General features: G+C 41.3%; 1 protein-coding gene across 5 annotated transcripts in view; it reads left to right on the forward strand.

Moving 5' to 3' along the window:
• tmcc3 (transmembrane and coiled-coil domain family 3) overlaps positions 1 to 21,280 on the forward strand; it is a 60,250-nt gene that overhangs the window by 26,325 nt on the left and 12,645 nt on the right. Inside the window, exon 1 of one of the 5 annotated variants that reach the window (XM_061914168.1) lies at positions 9,253 to 9,552. The exons of the other annotated variants lie outside the window; for them this stretch is intronic. Coding sequence (XP_061770152.1) covers positions 9,529 to 9,552 — 24 coding nt within the window. The 5' untranslated portion in view covers positions 9,253 to 9,528. Of the gene's footprint in view, positions 1 to 9,252; positions 9,553 to 21,280 lie in introns of those variants that run through there. 5 annotated transcript variants of the gene reach the window in all.

A 21,280-nucleotide genomic window follows, 5' to 3' on the forward strand; every position in this document is an offset into this window, starting at 1 on the left:
CCAGGCCAGCCGGGAGACATAGTTTTCCCAACATGTCCTGGGTCTTCCCCGTGGCCTCCTACCGGTTGGACGTGCCCTGAACACCTCCCTAGGGAGGCGTTCGGGTGGCATCCTGACCAGATGCCCGAACCACCTCATCTGGCTCCTCTCGATGTGGAGGAGCAGCGGCTTTACTTTGAGTTCCTCCCGGATGGCAGAGCTTCTCACCCTATCTCTGAGGGAGAGCCCCGCCACACGGCGGAGGAAACTAATTTCGGCTACTTGTACCCGTGATCTTATCCTTTCGGTCATGACCCAAAGCTCATGACCATAGGTGAGGATGGGAACGTAGATCGACCGGTAAATTGAGAGCTTTGCCTTCTGGCTCAGCTCCTTCTTCACCACAACGGATCGATACAACATCCGCATTACTGAAGACGCCGCACAGAGAGGTACAGAGGTCTGTAATTTTCATCATAAGTACACTTCAACTGTGAGAGACAGAATGTGAAAAAAAAAATCCAGGAATTCCCATTGTAGGAATTTTTAAGAATTTTTTTGTAAATTATGGTGGAAAATAAGTATTTCGTCAAATATTCAAAGCTCTCACTGATGGAAGGAGGTTTTGGCTGAAAATCTCGGATCAGTACAACGTCCGCATTACTGAAGACGCCGCACCAATCCGCCTGTCGATCTCACGATCCACTCTTCCCTCACTTTTGAACAAGACTCCTAGGTACTTGAACTCCTCCACTTGGGGCAGGGTCTCCTCCCCAACCCGGAGATGGCACTCCACCCTTTTCCGGGCGAGAACCATGGACTCGGACTTGGAGGTGCTGATTCTCAATCCGGTCGCTTCGCATTCGGCTGCAAACTGATCCAGTGAGAGCTGAAGATCCCGGTCAGATGAAGCCATCAGGACCACATCATCTGCAAAAAGCAGAGACCTAATCCTGCGGTCACCAAACCGGAACCCCTCAACGCCTTGACTTCGCCTAGAAATTCTGTCCATAAAAGTTATGAACAGAATCGGTGACAAAGGACAGCCTTGGCGGAGTCCAACCCTCACTGGAAATGTGTTCGATTTACTGCCGGCAATGCGGACCAAGCTCTGGCACTGATCGTACAGGACTTTCAGCCCCACCTAAAACAAAATTCACCAGCCGCCCCTGATTATGATGCATTCTCATTTTAGGCAGAATAAGACAATACTTTCTTAACAGTATAAATGTAAGCAGGAATAAGTCTTCAAGTAACAATATTCAAATACTAACATTGTTGGGTGTGACAGTCCCTTGCTGTCGTCGTGCGGGTTCAATGGACCACCCAGGAAAGGACATGCTTTTGAGCAGGTTTGACTTCTTTATTTTGCAAGGTTGGTTGCAGCTCGGATCGCTTTCCAGCTCCTTCCTCCACTGCTCGTTCCCGGTTTGCTTTTCAGCCCCCATCGTCGTCTTTTTTCCTCATTTTGATGGGATGAATGCTGTGGGGTGAAAACAATGTACAGTAGATCTAATTTGATTGGCTGACACACGCGTACAACAGTGGTTCTCAACCTTTTTTCAGTGATGTACCCTCTGTGAAAATTTTTTTAATTCAAGTACCCCCTAATCAGAGCAAAGCATTTTTGGTTAAATAAATGATACATGGGTTGTACTTGTATAGCGCTTTTCTACCTTCAAGGTACTCAAAGCGCTATGACACTACTTTTGTTGTTCTTGTTTGGTGCAGGTTCACAGTGTGGCGCATATTAGTAAGAGTGTTAAAGTTGTTTATATCACAACCCTCAGTGTGACCTGTATGGCTGTTGACCAAGTTTTCCATGCAGTCACTGACATGTATCATAAAACGCGACATACTACATGGGACCGGCCGGCACGCAGATAGCATGGGGTAAAAGCGGTCGCGTTAACATGGTTGAGAAGTCGGCACGCAAATTTCATGATGCAAATGCCGGCGCGACGACATGTTATAGAGGACGGTAATGGTGTTGTTGTCACGGCACGCCCTCTGTATTGTTGTCAGATTGAAAATCGGTGAAAGCTTTGCCTGGGAGAGGCTCGGAAATCCGGAAGCCTCCCGGAAAAATCACATGTTGTATCACATCACAGTGATCAAAGAGCCGTGGGTTGCCGACTCCTGACCTATGGGATGTTCCAAATAAGTGTTTGATGAGCATTCCTCAACTTCCTCCGTCTTTTTTGCCACTTGTGCCAGCTTTTGTGAAACACGTCGCTGGCATGAAATTACTAATATTTGCAAAAGATAACAACGTATACAAGTTCGAAACTAAAAAATATCTTATCTTTGCAGTCTATTCAATGGAATATAAGTTGAAAAGGATTTGCAAATCATAGTATTCTGTTTTTATTTACCATTTACACAACGTGACAACTTCCCTGTTTTTGGGGTTTGTATTTTTTTTTTTTACATTAGTCTAATTTCGAAGACAATGTTACATTTGCTAAAAGGGAGTAAACAATGGACTAGATAACGATAATTGTGACATTTAGTGGCGAAGGATAGTTTGGCCTGGTGACACTGATTAGTCACCAGGCCTTGTTGCCAAAGTAGTAACCCCTCCCCCCCATGTTTGTGTTTATGTGCACGTGAGTGCAATTCGTCATCCGCGACTGTACCTAATGAGCCTCGTTAGCATCATTTGTGGACCGCAACACCGACGCGGCGAAAAGAAGGAAGAAAGCCGCGTAATCGCCCATCAAATGCGTGCCGGGAGGATGTTTGAGAAGCTTCCTGTTTATACCCAACAATGGCGCTCAGATTAGATTAGGCGGTGCATGTATAATAAGTGGCTATTCCCACGGAGGGATTGGGTGTCGCTGAGCAACATGAGCGACGGTTTCATTAAACAAAAGACTTGAATCCGCATTGGAGGCGCACGGAAAATGTAATTTGCTCTCGTCTTTGACTGCGGAGAGGTCGGGGCTGGGGATCATGTGACAGTCCCGAAGCGGCAAGGCGGGCTTTAAGAAGAGAGAGTGCTAGGTAGGCCTGGGCCAAGGTCAAAGTATAGATCTCATAAACACACCTGTCGTTTTATTTGCTGAACGGTTTTTGCAATGTCGACAAAAACAATGACATTTTTGATTCCGCCCGGAGGAGGTCATGGAAGTGGGACATCAGGCCGTCCCAACTCCCTGGGACGTTCCCGCTCTCCCTAAATATTCTTCCTGTGATCTCCCTCAAACATTCCTCCGCCCCAGTTCTCGCCCAGAAGACTTTTCAGAACGTCGTAACCCTCGGTATCAGCGCACGGAGACGGGAAGTGAGGCAGGAAGTGTGTAGAGGACACAAACATAGAGGAAAACAATGGTGTCTTGTGGGGAATCAAACCTGAGGATCCTGAGCGGCCGTCATCGGTTTTATTGTCAGTAAGAGTCTTAATGCAGGGACCATTTGTGGCCGAGAAATTTGAACGTTGTCCGTCTTTCTTTCTGCGGGAAACATTGTTCTTGATTTGCACCATTCCCAAGTAGGGTTGTACGGTATACCAGTACTGGTATAGTATCGTGGTACTAAACGGTACTATACTGTGTTTGAAAAGTACTGGTTCGCCATATATATAATTTTTTTTTATAGGCGCGTCGTCGTCACGTGGTGACATTGCTGGTGTTACGAGCAGAGGAGCATGTTCGGCAGCGCACACACACCGAGTACTCACAAGCAGAGACAGAATGTAGACAGAAAAGGGAGAACGGACGCATATTGGCTCAAAGTTGAAGTTATAACACTGAAACACCCTCAGGAAGAGGTGCTTTAAGACAGTGGTCCCCAACCTTTTTGTATCCGCGGACCGGTCAACGCTTAATAATTTGTCCCGCGGCCTGGGGGACAAATGAAAAAGGGACGTTTTGGTCATGAAAAAGGGAGGTTTTTGTGGTTGGTGCACTAATTGTAAGTGTATATTGTGTTTTTTATGTTGATTTAATGAAACATTTTTAAAAAATTCTTCTGCGGCCCGGTGGTTGGGGAACACTGCTTTAAGACATGGCTAGCTAGTTAGCGGCTAACCTCCATCCGCAGTCTGCAGTGTTTTTGTTATGGTTACTGAGGGGAGATGACGGCAACAGACACCAGGGACCGGTATAGCTCTAAGATTATTCATTATATATATATATATATATATATATATATATATATATATATATATATATATATATATATATATATATATATACATACAGAGCGGCAAAAAAGTATTTAGTGAGCCAGCGATTGTGCAAGTTCTCCCACTTAAAATGATGACAGAGGTCTGTAATTTTTTATCATAGGTACACTTCAACTGTGAGAGACAGAATGTGAAACAAAAATCCAGGAATTCACATTTTAGGAATTTTAAAGAATTTATTTGTAAATTATGGTGGAAAATAAATATTTGGTCAACCATTCAAAGCTCTCACTGATAGAAGGAGGTTTTGGCTCAAAATCTCACGATACATGGCCACATTCAGTCTTTCCTTAACACGAATCAATCGTCGTGTTCCCTTAGCAGAAAAACAGCCCCAAAGCATGATGTTTCCACCCCCATGCTTAACAGTAGATATGGTGTTCTTGGGATGCAACTCAGTATTCTTCTTCTTCCTCCAAACACGACGAGTTAAGTTTATACCAAAATGGATACATGGATGATACAACAGAGGATTGGGAGAATGTCATGTGGTCAGATGAAACCAAAATAGAACTTTTTGGTATAAACTCAACTCGTCGTGTTTGGAGGAAGAAGAATACTGAGTTGCATCCCAAGAACACCATATCTACGGATGAGACGATGTCGAATATTTCCAAAAACAATTCGAAATGTGGACTCGTCAGACCACAGAACACTTTTCCACTTTGCATCAGTCCATCCTAGATGATCTCGGGCCCAGAGAAGCCGGCGGCGTTTCTGGATGTTGTTGATAAATGGCGTTCGCTTTGCATAGTAGAGCTTTAACTTGCACTTACAGATGCAGCGACCAACTGTATTTAGTGACAGTGGTTTTCTGAAGTGTTCCTGAGCCCATGTGGTGATATCCTTTAGAGATTGATGTCGGTTTTTGATATAGTGCTGTCTGAGGGATCGAAGGTCACGGTCATTCAATGTTGGTTTCCGGCCATGCCGCTTACGTGGAGGGATTTCTCCAGATTCTCTGAACCTTTTGATGATATTATGGAGCGTAGATGTTGAAATCCCTAAATTTCTTGCAATTGCACTTTGAGAAACGTTGTTCTTAAACTGTTTGACTATTTGCTCACGCAGTTGTGGACAAAGGGGTGTACCTCGCCCCATCCTTTCTTGTGAAAGACTGTGAATTTTTTTGGGAAGCTGTTTTTATACCCAATCATGGCACCCACCTGTTCCCAATTAGCCTGCACACCTGTGGGATGTTCCACATAAGTGTTTGATGAGCATTCCTCAACTTTATCAGTATTTATTGCCACCTTTCCCAACTTCTTTGTCACGTGTTGCTGGCATCAAATTCTAAAGTTAATGATTGTTTGAAAAAAAAAAAGTTTATGAGTTTGAACATCAAATATGTTGTCTTTGTAGCATATTCAACTGAATATGGGTTGAAAAGGATTTGCAAATCATTGCATTTTGTTTATATTTACATCCAACACAATTACCCTACTCAAATGGAAACGGGGTTTGTAGATTAATAATCAATTTTTACAGTTTGTCCTTAATAATGTAGACAAAATAATAGGTGTATAAATATGTTACTTCATAGACTAATTAGGAGTATTTGTTTGTTTACTTACTACTAAAAGACAAGTTGTCTAGTATGTTCACTATTTTATTTAAGGACTAAATTACAATAATAAACATATGTTTCATGTACCCTAAGATTTTTTTGTTCAATTAAAGACAATAATGCCATTTATGTATCGAAATACAATATGGTACCGGTACCAAATTATTGTCACCAACCCTATTCTCCAGTTAAACGTCACATTTACCTGCCGCCCCTTTTGTGTCCCTTTCACACACCAGCGTGCATTCTAGAAATCAATACGGGTCTGAAATGGAGTGGAAGTGCCTGAGGTTATTGGTATCGATCACTGAGAGGAAACAACGTGCTTTAATCAGTTGCTCTTCAATAACAGCTCAAGTCAAAAGCCCCCTTGGGGGTCCCCCTGCCTACTCTCAACGTACGTGATTTACAACATACTCACACTGGACCCAGGGTGTGTTGTTATCTGGGGCCACATGGACTATAAACGGCCCTCAAAGGGCCATTTATCACACTAGTATAGTATAAGTATAAGATGTAGATAATGGCTTTCTCTATGTAAAACACTTTTTTTTCCTATTGACTAGGTGTGCGCTGCTCTTTTTAAGGACTTACTGCAAAAACAGTAGCCAAAGATCCTCTTCACGACAAGAGTGCTTACCCTAACATGTTCCTAAAAACAGCAAAAATATTCTTCATTACAGCAGTGCACTGCTGTTTTTTTTACGGACCTGCTGCAAAAACAGGAGTCAAAGATCCTCTCAATGACAGGAGTGCTGTGCTTTTTTAAATGTCCTGCAAAAATAGTAGTCAAATTTCCACAATTTGACAGGAGTGTTTTTAGGGACAAACCCCAAAAACAGTAGTCAATGATCCTCTATTTAAAATCATCGCTCTGTTTTTTTTAAGAACCTACACCAAAAACAGTAGTCAAAGATCCTGTAGATGACAGGAGTGCTGTGCTTTTTTTTAAAGGACCTGCCAAAATAGTAGTCAAATGTCCATCATTTGACGGGAGTTTTTTTAGGGACAATCCCCAAAAACAGTAGTCAAAGATCCTCTATTTAAAACCAGCGCTCTGTTGTTTTTAAGAACCTCCTCCAAAAACAGTAGTCAAAGATCCTCTAAATGACAGGAGTGCTGTGCTTTTTTAGAGGACCTGCAAAAATAGTAGTCAAATGTCCACCATTTGACGTGAGCGTTTTTAGGGACAAACCCCAAAAGCAGTAGTCAAAGATCCTCTATTTAAAACCAGCGCTCTGTTGTTTTCAAGAACCTACACCAAAAACAGTAGTCAAAGATCCTCTAAATGACAGGAGTGCTGTGCTTTTTTTTAAAGGACCTGCAAAAATAGTAGTCAAATGTCCATCATTTGACAGGAGTGTTTTTAGGGACAAACCCCAAAAACAGTAGTCAAAGATCCTCTATTTAAAATCAGCGCTCTGTTGTTTTTAAGCACCCACTCCAAAAACAGTAGTCAAAGATCCTCTAAATGACAGGAGTGCTGGGCTTTTTTTTAAAGGACCTGCAAAAATAGTAGTCAAATGTCCACCATATGACAGGAATGTTTTTAGGTACAGACAAACTTCAAAAACAGTAGTCAAAGATTCTCTATTTAAAACCAGCGCTAGTGTTGTTCTTAAGAACCTCCTCCAAACACAGTCGTCAAAGATCCTCTAATTGACAGGAGTGCTGTGCTTTTTTAAATGACCTGCAAAAATAGTAGTCAAATTTCCACAATTTGACAGGAGTGTTTTTAGGGACAAACCCCAAAAACAGTAGCCAATGAGCCTCTATTTAAAATCATCGCTGTTTTTTTTAAGAACCTACTCCAAAAACAGTAGTCAAAGATCCTGTAGATGACAGGAGTGCTGTGCTTTTTTTTTTTAAAGGACCTGCAAAAATAATAGTCAAATGTCCACTATTTGACGGGAGTGTTTTTAGGGAAAAACCTCAAAAACAGTAGTCAAAGATCCTTTATTTAAAACCAGCGCTCTGTTGTTTTTAAGAACCTGCTCCAAAAACAGTAGTCAAAGATCCTCTAGATGACAGGAGTGCTGTGCTTTTTTAAAGGACCTGCAAAAATAGTAGTCAAATGTCCACCATTTGACGTGAATGTTTTTAGGGACAAACCCCAAAAACAGTAGTCAAAGATCCTCTATTTAAAATCAGCGCTCTGTTGTTTTTAAGAACCTACTCCAAAAACAGTAGTCAAAGATCCTGTAGATGACAGGAGTGCTGTGCTTTTTTTTTAAAGGACCTGCAAAAATAGTAGTCAAATGTCCACCATTTGACGTGAATGTTTTTAGGGACCTAGTCCAAAAACAGTAGTCAAATATCCTCTATTTAAAACCAGCGCTCTGTTGTTTTTAAGCACCCACTCCAAAAACAGTAGTCAAAGATCCTCTAAATGACAGGAGTGCTGTGCTTTTTTTAAAGGACCTGCAAAAATAGTAGTCAAATGTGCACCATTTGACGGGAGTGTTTTTAGGCACGTAGTCCAAAAACAGTAGTCAAAGATCCGCTATTTAAAACCAGCGCTCTGTTGTTTTTAAGAACCTCCTCCAAAAACAGTAGTCAAAGATCCTCTAAATGACAGGAGTGCTGTGGTTTTTTAAAGGACCTGCAAAAATAGTACTCAAATGTCCACCATATGACGGGAATGTTTTTAGGGACAGACAAACTTCAAAAACAGTAGTCAAAGATCCTCTATTTAAAACCAGCGCTTTGTTGTTCTTAAGAACCTCCTCCAAACACAGTCGTCAAAGATCCTCTAAATGACAGGAGTGCTGTGCTCTTTTAAATGTCCTGCAAAAGTAGTAGTCAAATTTCCACAATTTGACAGGAGTGTTTTTAGGGACAAACCCCAAAAACAGTAGTCAAAGATCCTCCATTTAAAATCAGCGCTCTGTTGTTTTTAAGAACCTACACCAAAACAGTAGTCAAAGATCCTCTAGATGACAGGAGTGCTGTGCTTTTTTAAATGTCGTGCAAAAATAGTAGTCAAATTTCCACCATTTGACAGGAGTGTTTTTAGGGACTATCCCCAAAAACAGTAGTCAAAGATCCTCTATTTAAAACCAGCGCTCTGTTGTTTTTAAGAACCTACTCCAAAAACAGTAGTCAAAGATCCTGTAGATGACAGGAGTGATGTGCTTTTTTAAAGGACCTGCAAAAATAGTAGTCAAATGTCCACCATTTGACGGGAATGTTTTTAGGCACGTAGTCCAAAAACAGTAGTCAAAGATCCTCTATTTAAAACCAGCGCTTTAAGAACATACTCCAAAAACAGTAGTCAAAGATCCTGCTCATGACAAGTGCGCTTAAACTAGCATCTTATAAACGCCACAGCTCCTATTAATGAGAGGAGAGGTTTGCTGTTTTTAGAAATTTGCTTCAAAAATACCGAGATTCGATCCAAACTAAGTCAATCACAATTGATTGGTAGCAATTCTAATTGCTGAGGTGTACTATAGGAGGGGTGCGTTGGATATGGACAGCCACGCCTCTCCGTACATGTCACAGTGGGCGGTGCTTACGTCCTCCGCTGTATTCCAGCAGCCCGAAGTGCATCAGGGGTTCCGACTCTCCGCCGCGGCGCCAACGTCGGCTGATCGAGCCTCACCATCTCCGTCGGAGTCCTCCTAAGATGTCGATGTTACGCGCACAACGGACGATGTTCTTGTAAGCAGTCACCGGACAAGTTTAACGCCCGAGGCAAGGATACTTTGGCGCCCGCACGAGGAGGCGAGACTATGCCGGGATATGCTGGTGCTGCTGCGGCCAAAAGTTCCCCACAAGTCGGGCTCCACCTATGAACACCGTCGACGCTAATATGGTAAACATTACTGCTGGGATGACTTGAGTAATGCGCGCTACTATCTTACTTTAAAAGGGAAACAATCTATAATATGTCTTGTTGTCAGGTAAATGTGTCGTCACGAAGAATAGTATTAAATATATGGCATTAAGTACAACTATCAACAATTGTCTTTGCTAAGCAACAGTTTGTGTAACCGCGCACATCTGGCAACATGCCGCCACTGCCTTGTATTACCGTGCCAGACTTCCAGACGAAAATTACTCTTTTGTTGTTCTATGGCGGCTTTGTATCGCACATCAGCAGAAAAACGAGCCATTTATTATGTTTTAGTGCGTTATGTCCTACATCAGGGGTCACCAACCTTTTTGAAACCGAGAGCTACTTGGGTACTGATTAATGCGAAGGGCTACCAGTTTGATACACACTTAAATAAAATGCTAGAAATATCCAATTTGCTCAATTTAACTTTAATAAATACATCTATATGTAGAGTGGGGCAAAAAAAGTATTTAGTCAGCCACCGATTGTGCAAGTTCTCCTACTTAAAATGATGACAGAGGTCTGTCCATCCATCCATCATCTTCCGCTTATCCGAGGTCGGGTCGCGGGGGCAGCAGCCTAAGCAGGGAAGCCCAGACTTCCCTCTCTCCAGCCACTTCGTCTAGCTCTTCCCGGGGGATCCCGAGGCGTTCCCAGGCCAGCCGGGAGACATAGTCTTCCCAACGTGTCCTGGGTCTTCCCTGTGGCCTCCTACCAGCTGGACGTGCCCTAAACACCTCCCTAGGGAGGCGTTCGGGTGGCATCCTGACCAGATGCCCAAACCACCTCATCTGGCTCCTCTCGATGTGAAGGAGCAGCGGCTTTACTTTGAGTTCCTCCCGGATGGCAGAGCTTCTCACCCGGCGGAGGAAACTCATTTCGGCCGCTTGTACCCGTGATCTTATCCTTTCGGTCATGACCCAAAGCTCATGACCATAGGTGAGGATGGGAACGTAGATCGACCGGTAAATTGAGAGCTTTGCCTTCCGGCTCAGCTCTTTCTTCACCACAACGGATCGATACAGCGTCCGCATTACTGAAGACGCCGCACCGAGAGGTACAGAGGTCTGTAATTTTCATCATAAGTACACTTCAACTGTGAGAGACAGAATGTGAAAAAAAAAATCCAGGAATTCACATTGTAGGAATTTTAAATATTTTTTTTTGTAAATGATGGTGGAAAATAAGTATTTGGTCAAGTATTCAAAGCTCTCACTGATGGAAGGAGGTTTCGGCTCAAAATCTCACGATACATGGCCCCATTCATTCTTTGCTTAACACGGATCAATCGTCCCGTCCCCTTAGCAGAAAAACCGCCCCAAAGCATGATGTTTACACCCCCATGCTTCACAGTAGGTATGGTGTTCTTGGGATGCAACTCAGTATTCTTCTTCCGCCAAACACGACCAGTTGAGTTTATACCAAAAAGTTCTCTTTTGGGTTCATCTGACCACATGACATTCTCCCAATCCTCTGCTGTATCATCCATGTATCCATTTTGGTATAAACGTCGAATCTTTTTGAAAAAATTCAAAAAAATAATTTATGGAACATCATTAGTAATTTTTCCTGATTAAGATTAATTTTAGAATTTTGATGACATGTTTTAAATACCGTATTTTCTTGAATTGCCGCCGGGGCGTTAATTAATTTAAAACCTCTTCTCACGCTTGCGCTTACCAAAGGCATGCGGTAAAAGTAAGCATGCGCTAATTATTTTGAAACCTCTTCTCACTACGGCACTTACCAAAGGTATGCAGTAAAAATTTGAGTGTGATGTAAGCTAGGAGCTTAAATCCTACTGAATAGCTCTTAATCTTCTTCCCTTTAAGGGATTTCAAATTACCGGTATTGAAATCAGCCTCTTCCATTTAGAAAATGATGACAGGGGAAGTGTCACTCGTGACGTCACGAGTTTGACCCGGCGGTAATACTAAGCATGCGCTAATTATTTTGGAAAGCGAGTAAGTGCCTGCCAGTAATTCAAGGCAGGCACATACTATATGCCCTGCGGCAATTCAAGGAAATACGGTATATATACACCCTGCGATGAGGTGGCGACTTGTCCAGGGTGTACCCCTCCTTCCGCCCGATTGTAGCTGAGATAGGCGCCAGCGCCCCCCGCGACCCCGAAAGGGAATAAGCGGTAGAAAATGGATGGATGGACGGTATATATACAAAAATCATTCCGTCGTACATTTTTTTTCCTTTTACGGAAGGTTTTTTGTAGAGAATAAATGATGAAAAAAACACTTAACTGAACGGTTTAAAAGAGGAGAAAACAGGAAAAAAATGAAAATTTAATTCTGAAACATAGTTTATCTTCAATTTCGACTCTTTAAAATTCAAAACTCAACCGAAAAAAAGAAGAGAAAAACTAGCTTTTTGAAAAAATTAAATAAAGAATTTATGGAACATCATTATTAATTTTTCCTGATTAAGATTAATTTTAGAATTTTGATGACATGTTTTAAATAGGTTAAAATCCAATCTGCATTTTGTTAGAATATATAACAAATTGGACCAAGCTATATTTCTAACAAAGACAAATCATTATTTCCTCTGTTTTCCAAAACAAAAATTAAAAAAAAAAATTCAAAATACGTTGAAATAAGATTTAAATTTGATTCTAAATATTTTCTAGATTTGCCAGAATAATTTTTTTGAATTTTAATCATAATAAGTTTGAAGAAATATTTCACAAACATTCTTCATCGAAAAAACAGAAACTAAACAAAGAATTAAATTAAAATGTATTTATTTTTCTTTACAGTAAAAAAAAAAAAAAGATTTAAATTGTCAGGAAAGAAGAGGAAGGAATTTAAAAGGTAAAAAGGTATAAGTGTTTAAAAATCCTAAAATCATTTTTAAGGTTGTATTTTTTCTTTTAAATTGTCTTTCTGAAAGTTATAAGAAGCAAAGTAAAAAAATTAATCAGTGTCATGTTAGACCCGCTCGACATCCATTGCTTTCGGTCCCCTAGAGGGGGGGGGTTGTTGCCCACATATGTGGTCCTCTCCAAGGTTTCTCATAGTCATCATTGTCACCGACGTCCCACTGGGTGTGAGTTTTTCTTGCCCTTATGTGGGCCTTACCGGGGATGTCGTTGTGGTTTGTGCAGCCCTTTGAGACACTAGTGATTTAGGGCTATGTAAATAATCATTGATTGATTGATTGATTGATTGATTGATTGATTGATTAATTTAAACAAGTGAAGACCAAGTCTTTTAAATATTTTCTTGGATTTTCACATTTATTTGAGTTTTGTCTCTCTTAGAATTAAAAATGTCGAACAAAGCGAGACCAGCTTGCTAGTAAATAAATACAATTTAAAAAAATTAAGGCATCTCACTGGTAAGTGCTGCTTTTTGAGCTATTTTTAGAACAGGCCACCGGGCGACTCATCTGGTCCTTACGGGCGACCTGGTGCCCGCGTTGGTGACCCCTGGTCTACATAATGAATGCCGAAATGTGTGAATTCCCTTAAAATATATTCAACAGTTTTTTGGAGATTGGGGGGCTGGTGGAGGTCCATGTTTTCTTTTATGGGGGCAACTTAAAAATGGGAGTTTTTAGGTGAAGTTTGGTGGAGAGTCCCTGAGTTTCCTTCAGAAAACGTCTGCTATTCCTGTATGCTGAGGCTTCAAAATTGAACTTGTATTTGACGTCGAGCTGTGCAGCGAGAACAGGTTAGTCAGGTCAGGTGCTGACTAAATATGGACTGGATGTTGTTATTTTGTGTATCCCCTGCTGCTGACCCTTACCGGTGTTTTGCCAGATAGAGCAGGGCTGTTCAACAGGCGGACCGGGTTTGTCAGTTCAAAACCTGGGAGGCAAATATTTTGCAGCAAATTCCTAAAAACTCTGTGAAGCTCCTTTTTTGTGGAACTTGGAACACTGTAAAGACACTGGCAGATTATTGCATTGACATTTGAACCTTGCTCGCAAACCTAGAACACTTGGGTCCAAACTTGTGATTTACATAACTGAGGCGTTCCTCAAGGCACCGCTTTAAGTCCTCTCCTTTTTGTTTTTTTTGTAACGTGATTAGAGATGTCCGATAATAAAAAGACTGCCCATATTATCGGCCGATAAATGCTTTAAAATGTAACATCAGAAATTATCGGTATCTGTTTTAAAAAGTAAAATTGATGACTTTTTAATACGCCGCTGTGTACACGGATGTATATTGCAGCGTCCCGGAAGAGTTAGTGCTGCAAGGGTTTCTGGGTATTTGTTCTGTTGTGTTTATTTTGTGTTATGATGCGGCTGTTCTCCCGAAATGTGTTTGTCATTCTTGTTTGGTGTGGGTTCACAGTGTGGCGCATTTTTGTAACAGTGTTAAAGTTGTTAAGACGGCCACCCTCAGTGTGACCTGTATGGCTGTTGACCAAGTATGCATGGCATTCACTTGTGTGTGGGTTATAGCCGCATATATTATGTGAGTGGGCCGGCACGCTGTTTGTATGGAGGAGAAGCAGACGTGACGACAGGTTACAGAGGATGCTACAGGCAGTGCCTTGAAGGCACGACCCCGATAATGTTGTCCGGTTGGAAATCGGGCGAAATTCGGGAGAACGGTTGCCCCGGGAGATTTTCGCGAGGGGCACTGAAATTTGGGAGTCTTCCGGGAAAATCGGGAGGGTTGGCAAGTATGAATATAGGTCATCAGATCTCAGCAACAAGCTGTAGTATCTTACTGAGATCATTTAAACACTTAAAACAAGTAAAACATTCTTAAATAAAATCTGCTTAGTGAGAAGAAGTATCTTATCAGACAGAAAACAAGCAATTGTTACCCTTATTTGAGATATTTCATCTTACTTACAGTAGATTTCAGTTTTTGCAGTGCATACACTACCTGTGTAGTATTTCTCCAGCAAGTTATAGCAGGGCTGTCCAAAGTGCGGCCCCGGGGCCATTTGCGGCCCGCGGGTCATTTTTTAACGGCCCCACGAAACATTTTAAGAATACAATTGAAAAGAATAGAAAACATAAAAAAGTGGTATAAAAGAGCAAACAGGTGAAATGTTACAAGAAATTGTTGCAATGCTTACTCTTATAACACAAAGCTGCCATGCAGGCTGTTTCTTTCTTTAAAAAATAATAATGAATCAAAATCAATGTCATTTTGAAGTATTGACCTATTCAAGGCTTCGATTACGTCACGTTAAATATTCCACTTTGAGATATTTTTTGTGGAAAATGTTGCATATTTTGTGTTTTGCCATATAAACAAACTGAGCTGTTTTTTTAAAAGAAGGACCTAAAACAAACAAACAAAACATAAACAACAATAAAACTTAAAATTGACGGATATATCTGAAGTTGATCTCAAGATTATTGTGCAAAAAGTAAACAGTAAAAAAATGTATAGTTTATTTTTTAACATTTTAATAAGTAGGACACTTTTGGATCCCCGATTATTTTACTGTGATTTGTTTTTAAGTGTCATTGCTCAAAAATAATAATGAATCAATATCCAAAATTAAGGCTCCAATTATTATGTAATCTCATATATTCCACCTAAAAAAGTTATTGGGTGAAAATATTGCATGTTTTGTGTTTTTTCCCCATTTTTTTTTCTAATGTTGATCTAGAGATTTAAAACTTGAATAATAATGAAAATTATAATACTGAATAATGACACTTTTTTTTTTATATTTTTTGACCAAAACCCTTTGGGGTCCCCGGGATCATAACTGAATGGAGACCTAAATGTATATTTTTTATACATATATTGTATTGGTTTTTAAAATAAAAATTTAAAAAATGGCCCCCGCTTGCTCTGATTTTTCAGTGTGCGGCCCTCAGTGGAAAAAGTTTGGACACCCCTGAGTTATGGTATTTTGAGAGGTGATCGTTGAAGTCTGAAATCACGCCGCTGGGTAATAGTGAAAGGAGAAGTCTGCCCCCAAAACCCACCCACCGGTCTTTAGCTTCCTGGAAGTTTGGTTTAGTTCGAGAGGATCTTTGACTAAGTCCCAGGATAGACCGTTATAGACCCACTATGGACTGGACTCTCACCGTTATGTTGGATCCACTGTGGATTGGACTTTCACAAAAACATGTTAGACCCGCTCGACATCCATTGCTTTCGGTCCCCTGGGGGGGGGGTGCCCACATATGCGGTCCTCTCCAAGGTTTCTCATAGTCATCATTGTCACTGTCACCGACGTCCCACTGGGTGTGAGTTTTTCCTTGCCCTTATGTGGGCCCTACCGAGGATGTCGTTGCGGTTTGTGCAGCCCTTTGAGGCACTTGTGATTTAGGGCTATATAAATAAACATTGATTGATTGATTGATTGATGATAGGACTAGGACTAGGTCCCGGGATAGACCGCTATAGCGGTAAATGGTAAATAAAAACAGAAGACAATGATTTGCAAATCCTTTTCAACTTATATTCAATTGCAAAAACAAGATATTTTTTACTTTCGAACTGTTATCTTTTGCAAATATTCGCTCATTTGTAATTTCATGCCTCCAACGTGTTTCAAAAAAGCTGGCACAAGTGGCAAAAAAGACTAAGAAAGTTGACAAATGCTCATCAAACGCTTATTTGGAACATCTCATAGGTGACCGGGCTAATTGGGAACCTTTCACACCTTTCACAATATCATGTTAGACCTGGTCGACATCCATTGCTTTCGGTCCCCGGGGGGGTGCCCACATATGCGGTCCTCTCCAAGGTTTCTCATAGTCATCATTGTCACTGTCACCGACATCCCACTGGGTGTGAGTTTTTCCTTGCCCTTATGTGGGCTCTGTACCGTCGTTGTGGTTTGTGCAGCCCTTTTGAGACACTTGTAATTTAGGGCTATATAAATAAACATTGATTGATTGATTGATTGATTGATTGATGATAGGACTAGGACTAGGTCCCGGGATAGACCGCTATAGCGGTAAATGGTAAATAAAAACAGAAGACAATGATTTGCAAATCCTTTTCAACTTATATTCAATTGCAAGGACAATATATTTTTTACTTTCGAACTGTTATCTTTTGCAAATATTCGCTCATTTGTAATTTCATGCGTCCGTGTTTCAAAAAAGCTGGCACAAGTGGCCAAAAAGACTGAGAAAGTTGAGGAATGCTCATCAAACGCTTATTTGGAACATCTCATAGGTGACCGGGCTAATTGGGAACCTTTCGCACCTTTCACAGTATCATGTTAGACCCGCTCGACATCCATTGCTTTCGGTCCCCTGGGGGGGTGCCCACATATGCGGTCCTCTCCAAGGTTTCTCATAGTCATCATTGTCGACGTCCCACTGGAGTTTTTCCTTGCCCTTATGTGGGCCCTACCGAGGATGTCGTTGTAGTTTGTGCAGCCCTTTGAGGCCCTTTTGATTTAGGGCTATATAAATAAACATTGATTGATTGATTGATTGATGATAGGACTAGGACTAGGTCCCGGGATAGACCGCTATAGCGGTAAATGGTAAATAAAAACAGAAGACAATGATTTGCAAATCTTTTTCAACTTATATTCAATTGCAAAGACAAGATATTTTTTACTTTCGAACTGTTATCTTTTGCAAATATTCGCCCATTTGTAATTTCATGCCTCCAACGTGTTTCAAAAAAGCTGGCACAAGTTGCCAAAAAGACTGAGAAAGTTGAGGAATGCTCATCAAACGCTTATTTGGAACATCTCATAGGTGACCGGGCTAATTGGGAACCTTTCATACCTTTCACAGTATCATGTTAGACCCGCTCGACATCCATTGCTTTCGGTCCCCTGGGGGGTGGGGGGGGGTTGCCCACATATGCGGTCCTCTCCAAGGTTTCTCATAGTCATCATTGTCGACGTCCCACTGGAGTTTTTCCTTGCCCTTATGTGGGCCCTACCGAGGATGTCGTTGTGGTTTGTGCAGCCCTTTGAGGCACTTGTATTTTAGGGCTATATAAATAAACATTGATTGATTGATTGATGATAGGACCAGGACTAGGTGCCGGGCTAGACCGCTATAGCGGTAAATGATAAATAAAAACAGAAGACAATGATTTGCAAATCCTTTTCAACTTATATTCAATTGCAAAGACAACATATTTTTTATGTTCGAACTGGTAAACGTTGTTATCTTTTGCAAATATTCGCTCATTTGTAATTTCATGATAACGGGTTTCAAAAAAGCTGGCACCAGTGGCAAAAAAGACTGAGAAAGTTGAGGAATGCTCATCAAACGCTTATTTGGAACATCTCATAGGTGACCGGGCTAATTGGGAACCTTTCACACCTTTCATAATATCATGTTAGACCCGCTCGACATCCATTGCTTTTTGGTCCCCTGGGGGGGGGGGGTGCCCACATATGCAGTCCTCACCAAGGTTTCTCATAGTCATCATTGTCACTGTCACCGATGTCCCACTGGGTGTGAGTTTTTCCTTGCCCTTATGTGGGCTCTGTACCGTCGTTGTGGTTTGTGCAGCCCTTTGAGACACTTGCAATTTAGGGCTATATAAATAAACATTGATTGATTGATTGATTAATGATAGGACTAGGACTAGGTCCCGGGATAGACCGCTATAGCGGTAAATGGTAAATAAAAACAGAAGACAATGATTTGCAAATCCTTTTCAACTTATATTCAATTGCAAAGACAACATATTTTTTATGTTCGAACTGGTAAACGTTGTTATCTTTTGCAAATATTCGCTCATTTGTAATTTCTTGCCTCCAACGTGTTTCAAAAAAGCTGGCACAAGTGGCAAAAAAGACTAAGAAAGTTGACGAATGCTCATCAAACGCTTATTTGGAACATCTCATAAGTGACCGGGCTAATTGGGAACCTTTCACACCTTTCATCATATGTTAGACCCGCTCGACATCCATTGTTTTTTGGTCCCCTGGGGGGGTGCCCACATATGCGGTCCTCACCAAGGTTTCTCATAGTCATCATTGTCACTGTCACTGACGTCTCACTGGGTGTGAGTTTTTCCTTGCCCTTATGTGGGCTCTGTACCACGGATGTCGCCCTTTGAGACACCTGTGAGTTAGGGCTATATAAATAAACATTGATTTATGTCCTACAAAACAAAGCGTACAATGTGAAGTCTCACTTCCTATTCAAAGGTCAGGTTTGCTAAGAGATCCTCCTCCAAGTAGGTCCTCGGAGAGTTTTGCGTCTTAATCAGATAGTCGTCTTGATGAGCTCCTCCGGGGCGTCTTCATCTTCCAGTTTGCGTGAGGAACACTCAGGTGCTGACTGTGTCGACGCAGCAGCCTACTTCTCTGTCAAGCTTGTACATGTTAACTTGTGGCCCGGGGGGAGGGGGGAGGGGGGGTTAAGATGTTTGCAGGCCTCCTCCTGCCGCAGCCCGGGGCTTGTTGTCAGGCTAATGTGTGCGACGGGAGGGAGGAGCAGCATCACCAAATATTTGAAAATGGAATCTTCCCCCCAACCACTTCATTGCATTTTGGAAGCCGGAGGATCCGTCTGACATTTGAGCACAATTTTACTCATTAGTTGATGCGAGAACGAGCTCTGCGATGTGTCCCAGCATGCATCTGCACTGGCACCGTGTGTGCAATCTGTAGTGAAGGTCTGAGATTGTATTCAAATTTTCTGGTTTTGCCACTTTGTACAAACCCCATTTCCATGTGAGTTGAGAAATTGTGTTAGATGTCAATATAAACAGAATACAATGATTTGCAAATCCTTTTCAACCCATATTCAGTTGAATGCACTACAAAGACAACATATTTGATGTTCAAACACATAAACTTTAATATTTTTTGCAAATAATAATAATTTAGAATTTCATGGCTGCAACACGTGCCAAAGTAGTTGGGAAAGGGCATGTTCACCACTGTGTTACATCACCTTTTCTTATAACAACACTCAATAAACGTTTGGGAACTGAAGAAACTAATTGTTGAAGCTTTGAAAGTGGAATTCTTTCCCATTCTTGTTTTATGAAGAGCTTCAGTCGTTCAACAGTCCGGGGTCTCCGCTGTCGTATTTTACGCTTCATAATGCGCCACACATTTTCCAAGGGAGACAGGTCTGGACTGCAGGCGGGCCAGGAAAGTACCCGCTGTCGTGGACATTTCTTAAAGACGATCCTTTAGTGACAAATAGCTTTAAAATGATTTATTAAAGTAACAAACAAATAATAACAAGCTTTGCAAAGCAAGACCAAACCAGAACGACACATCCGTTCGTTCCAGCTTGTTCTAACTCCTTTTAGAATTTGACATGATAGTTATACATTCTCAGAAGTCCCACCCTCCATGCTCATTTACATACAGTACACCAGTGGAATGAATACCTAAAGTCCTGTGAAGAAGGAGAGGGTGTCGTTTGCCCAGAAGGGGGGGGGGGGGGGGGGTCACTCAGGAAAGGGGAACAATTTAGCTCTGTTGGGGGTCAAGAATAAATGACACATATGCCCAGGTCAACTAAAGTCCACATGTTACATCAAAGACACAGGAGACTGAGCTTGATCAGATAATAGATCTCTTGCTAAGTGTCACATTCCTGAGACCAATAAACAACTTTTGGTGCCCAGTTCAAAGAACATCATCTATTTAAACAAATATAAGTAATTTTGCTATCACACCGCACTCTTTTTTTTTTTTTTTCTTTTTTTTTACGAAGCCATGCTGTTGTAACCCGTGCTGAATGTGGCTTGGCATTGTCTTGCTGTAATAAGCAGGGGCGTCCATGAAAAAGACGGCGCTTAAATGGCAGCATATGTTGTTCCAAAACCTGTATGTACCTTTCAGCATTAATGGAGCCTTCACAGATGTGTAAGTTACCCATGCCTTGGGCACTAACGCACCCCCATACCATCACAGATGCTGGCTTTTCAACGTTGCGCCTATAACAATCCGGATGGTTCTTATCGTCTTTGTTCCATAGGACCCGATGCCTACAGTTTCCAAAAACAATTTGAAATGTGGACTCGTCAGACCACAGACCACTTTCACACTTTGCATCAGTCCATCTTAGATGAGCTCGGGCCCAGCGAAGCCGCAGGCGTTTCTGGGTGTTGTTGATAAATAGCTTTCGCTTTGCATAGTAGAGTTTTAAATTGCAGTTACAGATGTAGCGAGGAGAAGTAGTTCCTGGTTTCTCCAGATTCTTTAAACCTTTTGATTAAATTAAGGAGCGTGGATCGTGAAATCCCTAAATTCCTTGCAGTAGCTGGTTGAGAAATGTTGCTCTTAATCAATTTGCTAAGGCATTTGCTGACAAAGTGGTGACCCTCGCCCCGTCCTTGTTTGTGAATGGCTGAGCTTTTCATGGAAGCTGCTTTTATACCCAATCATGGCACCCACCTGTTCCCAATTAGCCTGTTCAACTTTCTCCGCCTTTTTTGCCACTTGTGCCAGCTTTTTAAAAAAAAACATGTTGCAGGCATCAAATTCAAAATGAGCTAATATTTGCAAAAAATAACAAAGTTTCTCAGTTCGAATGTTAAGTATCTTGTCTTTGCAGTCTATTCAATTGAATATAAGTTGAAAAGGATTTGCAAATCATTGTATTCTCTTTTTATTTACCATTTACACGACGTGACATCGTCACTGCTTTTGGGGTTTGTGTTTGAAAAATAGCATTATTAATATGCTGTTGTGTTACAATTTTTGTTTTGTATCTGAGTATAATTTACTTATTATTCTGGTAATTCTGAATTAGGTCAAATACTTACAATCCGTTATTACATAGGAAGTCAAATATGTGTGAAAGCTGC

Source organism: Nerophis ophidion, linkage group LG10 (assembly GCF_033978795.1).
Source record: "Nerophis ophidion isolate RoL-2023_Sa linkage group LG10, RoL_Noph_v1.0, whole genome shotgun sequence".
NCBI classification, from domain to species: Eukaryota; Metazoa; Chordata; class Actinopteri; order Syngnathiformes; family Syngnathidae; genus Nerophis; species Nerophis ophidion.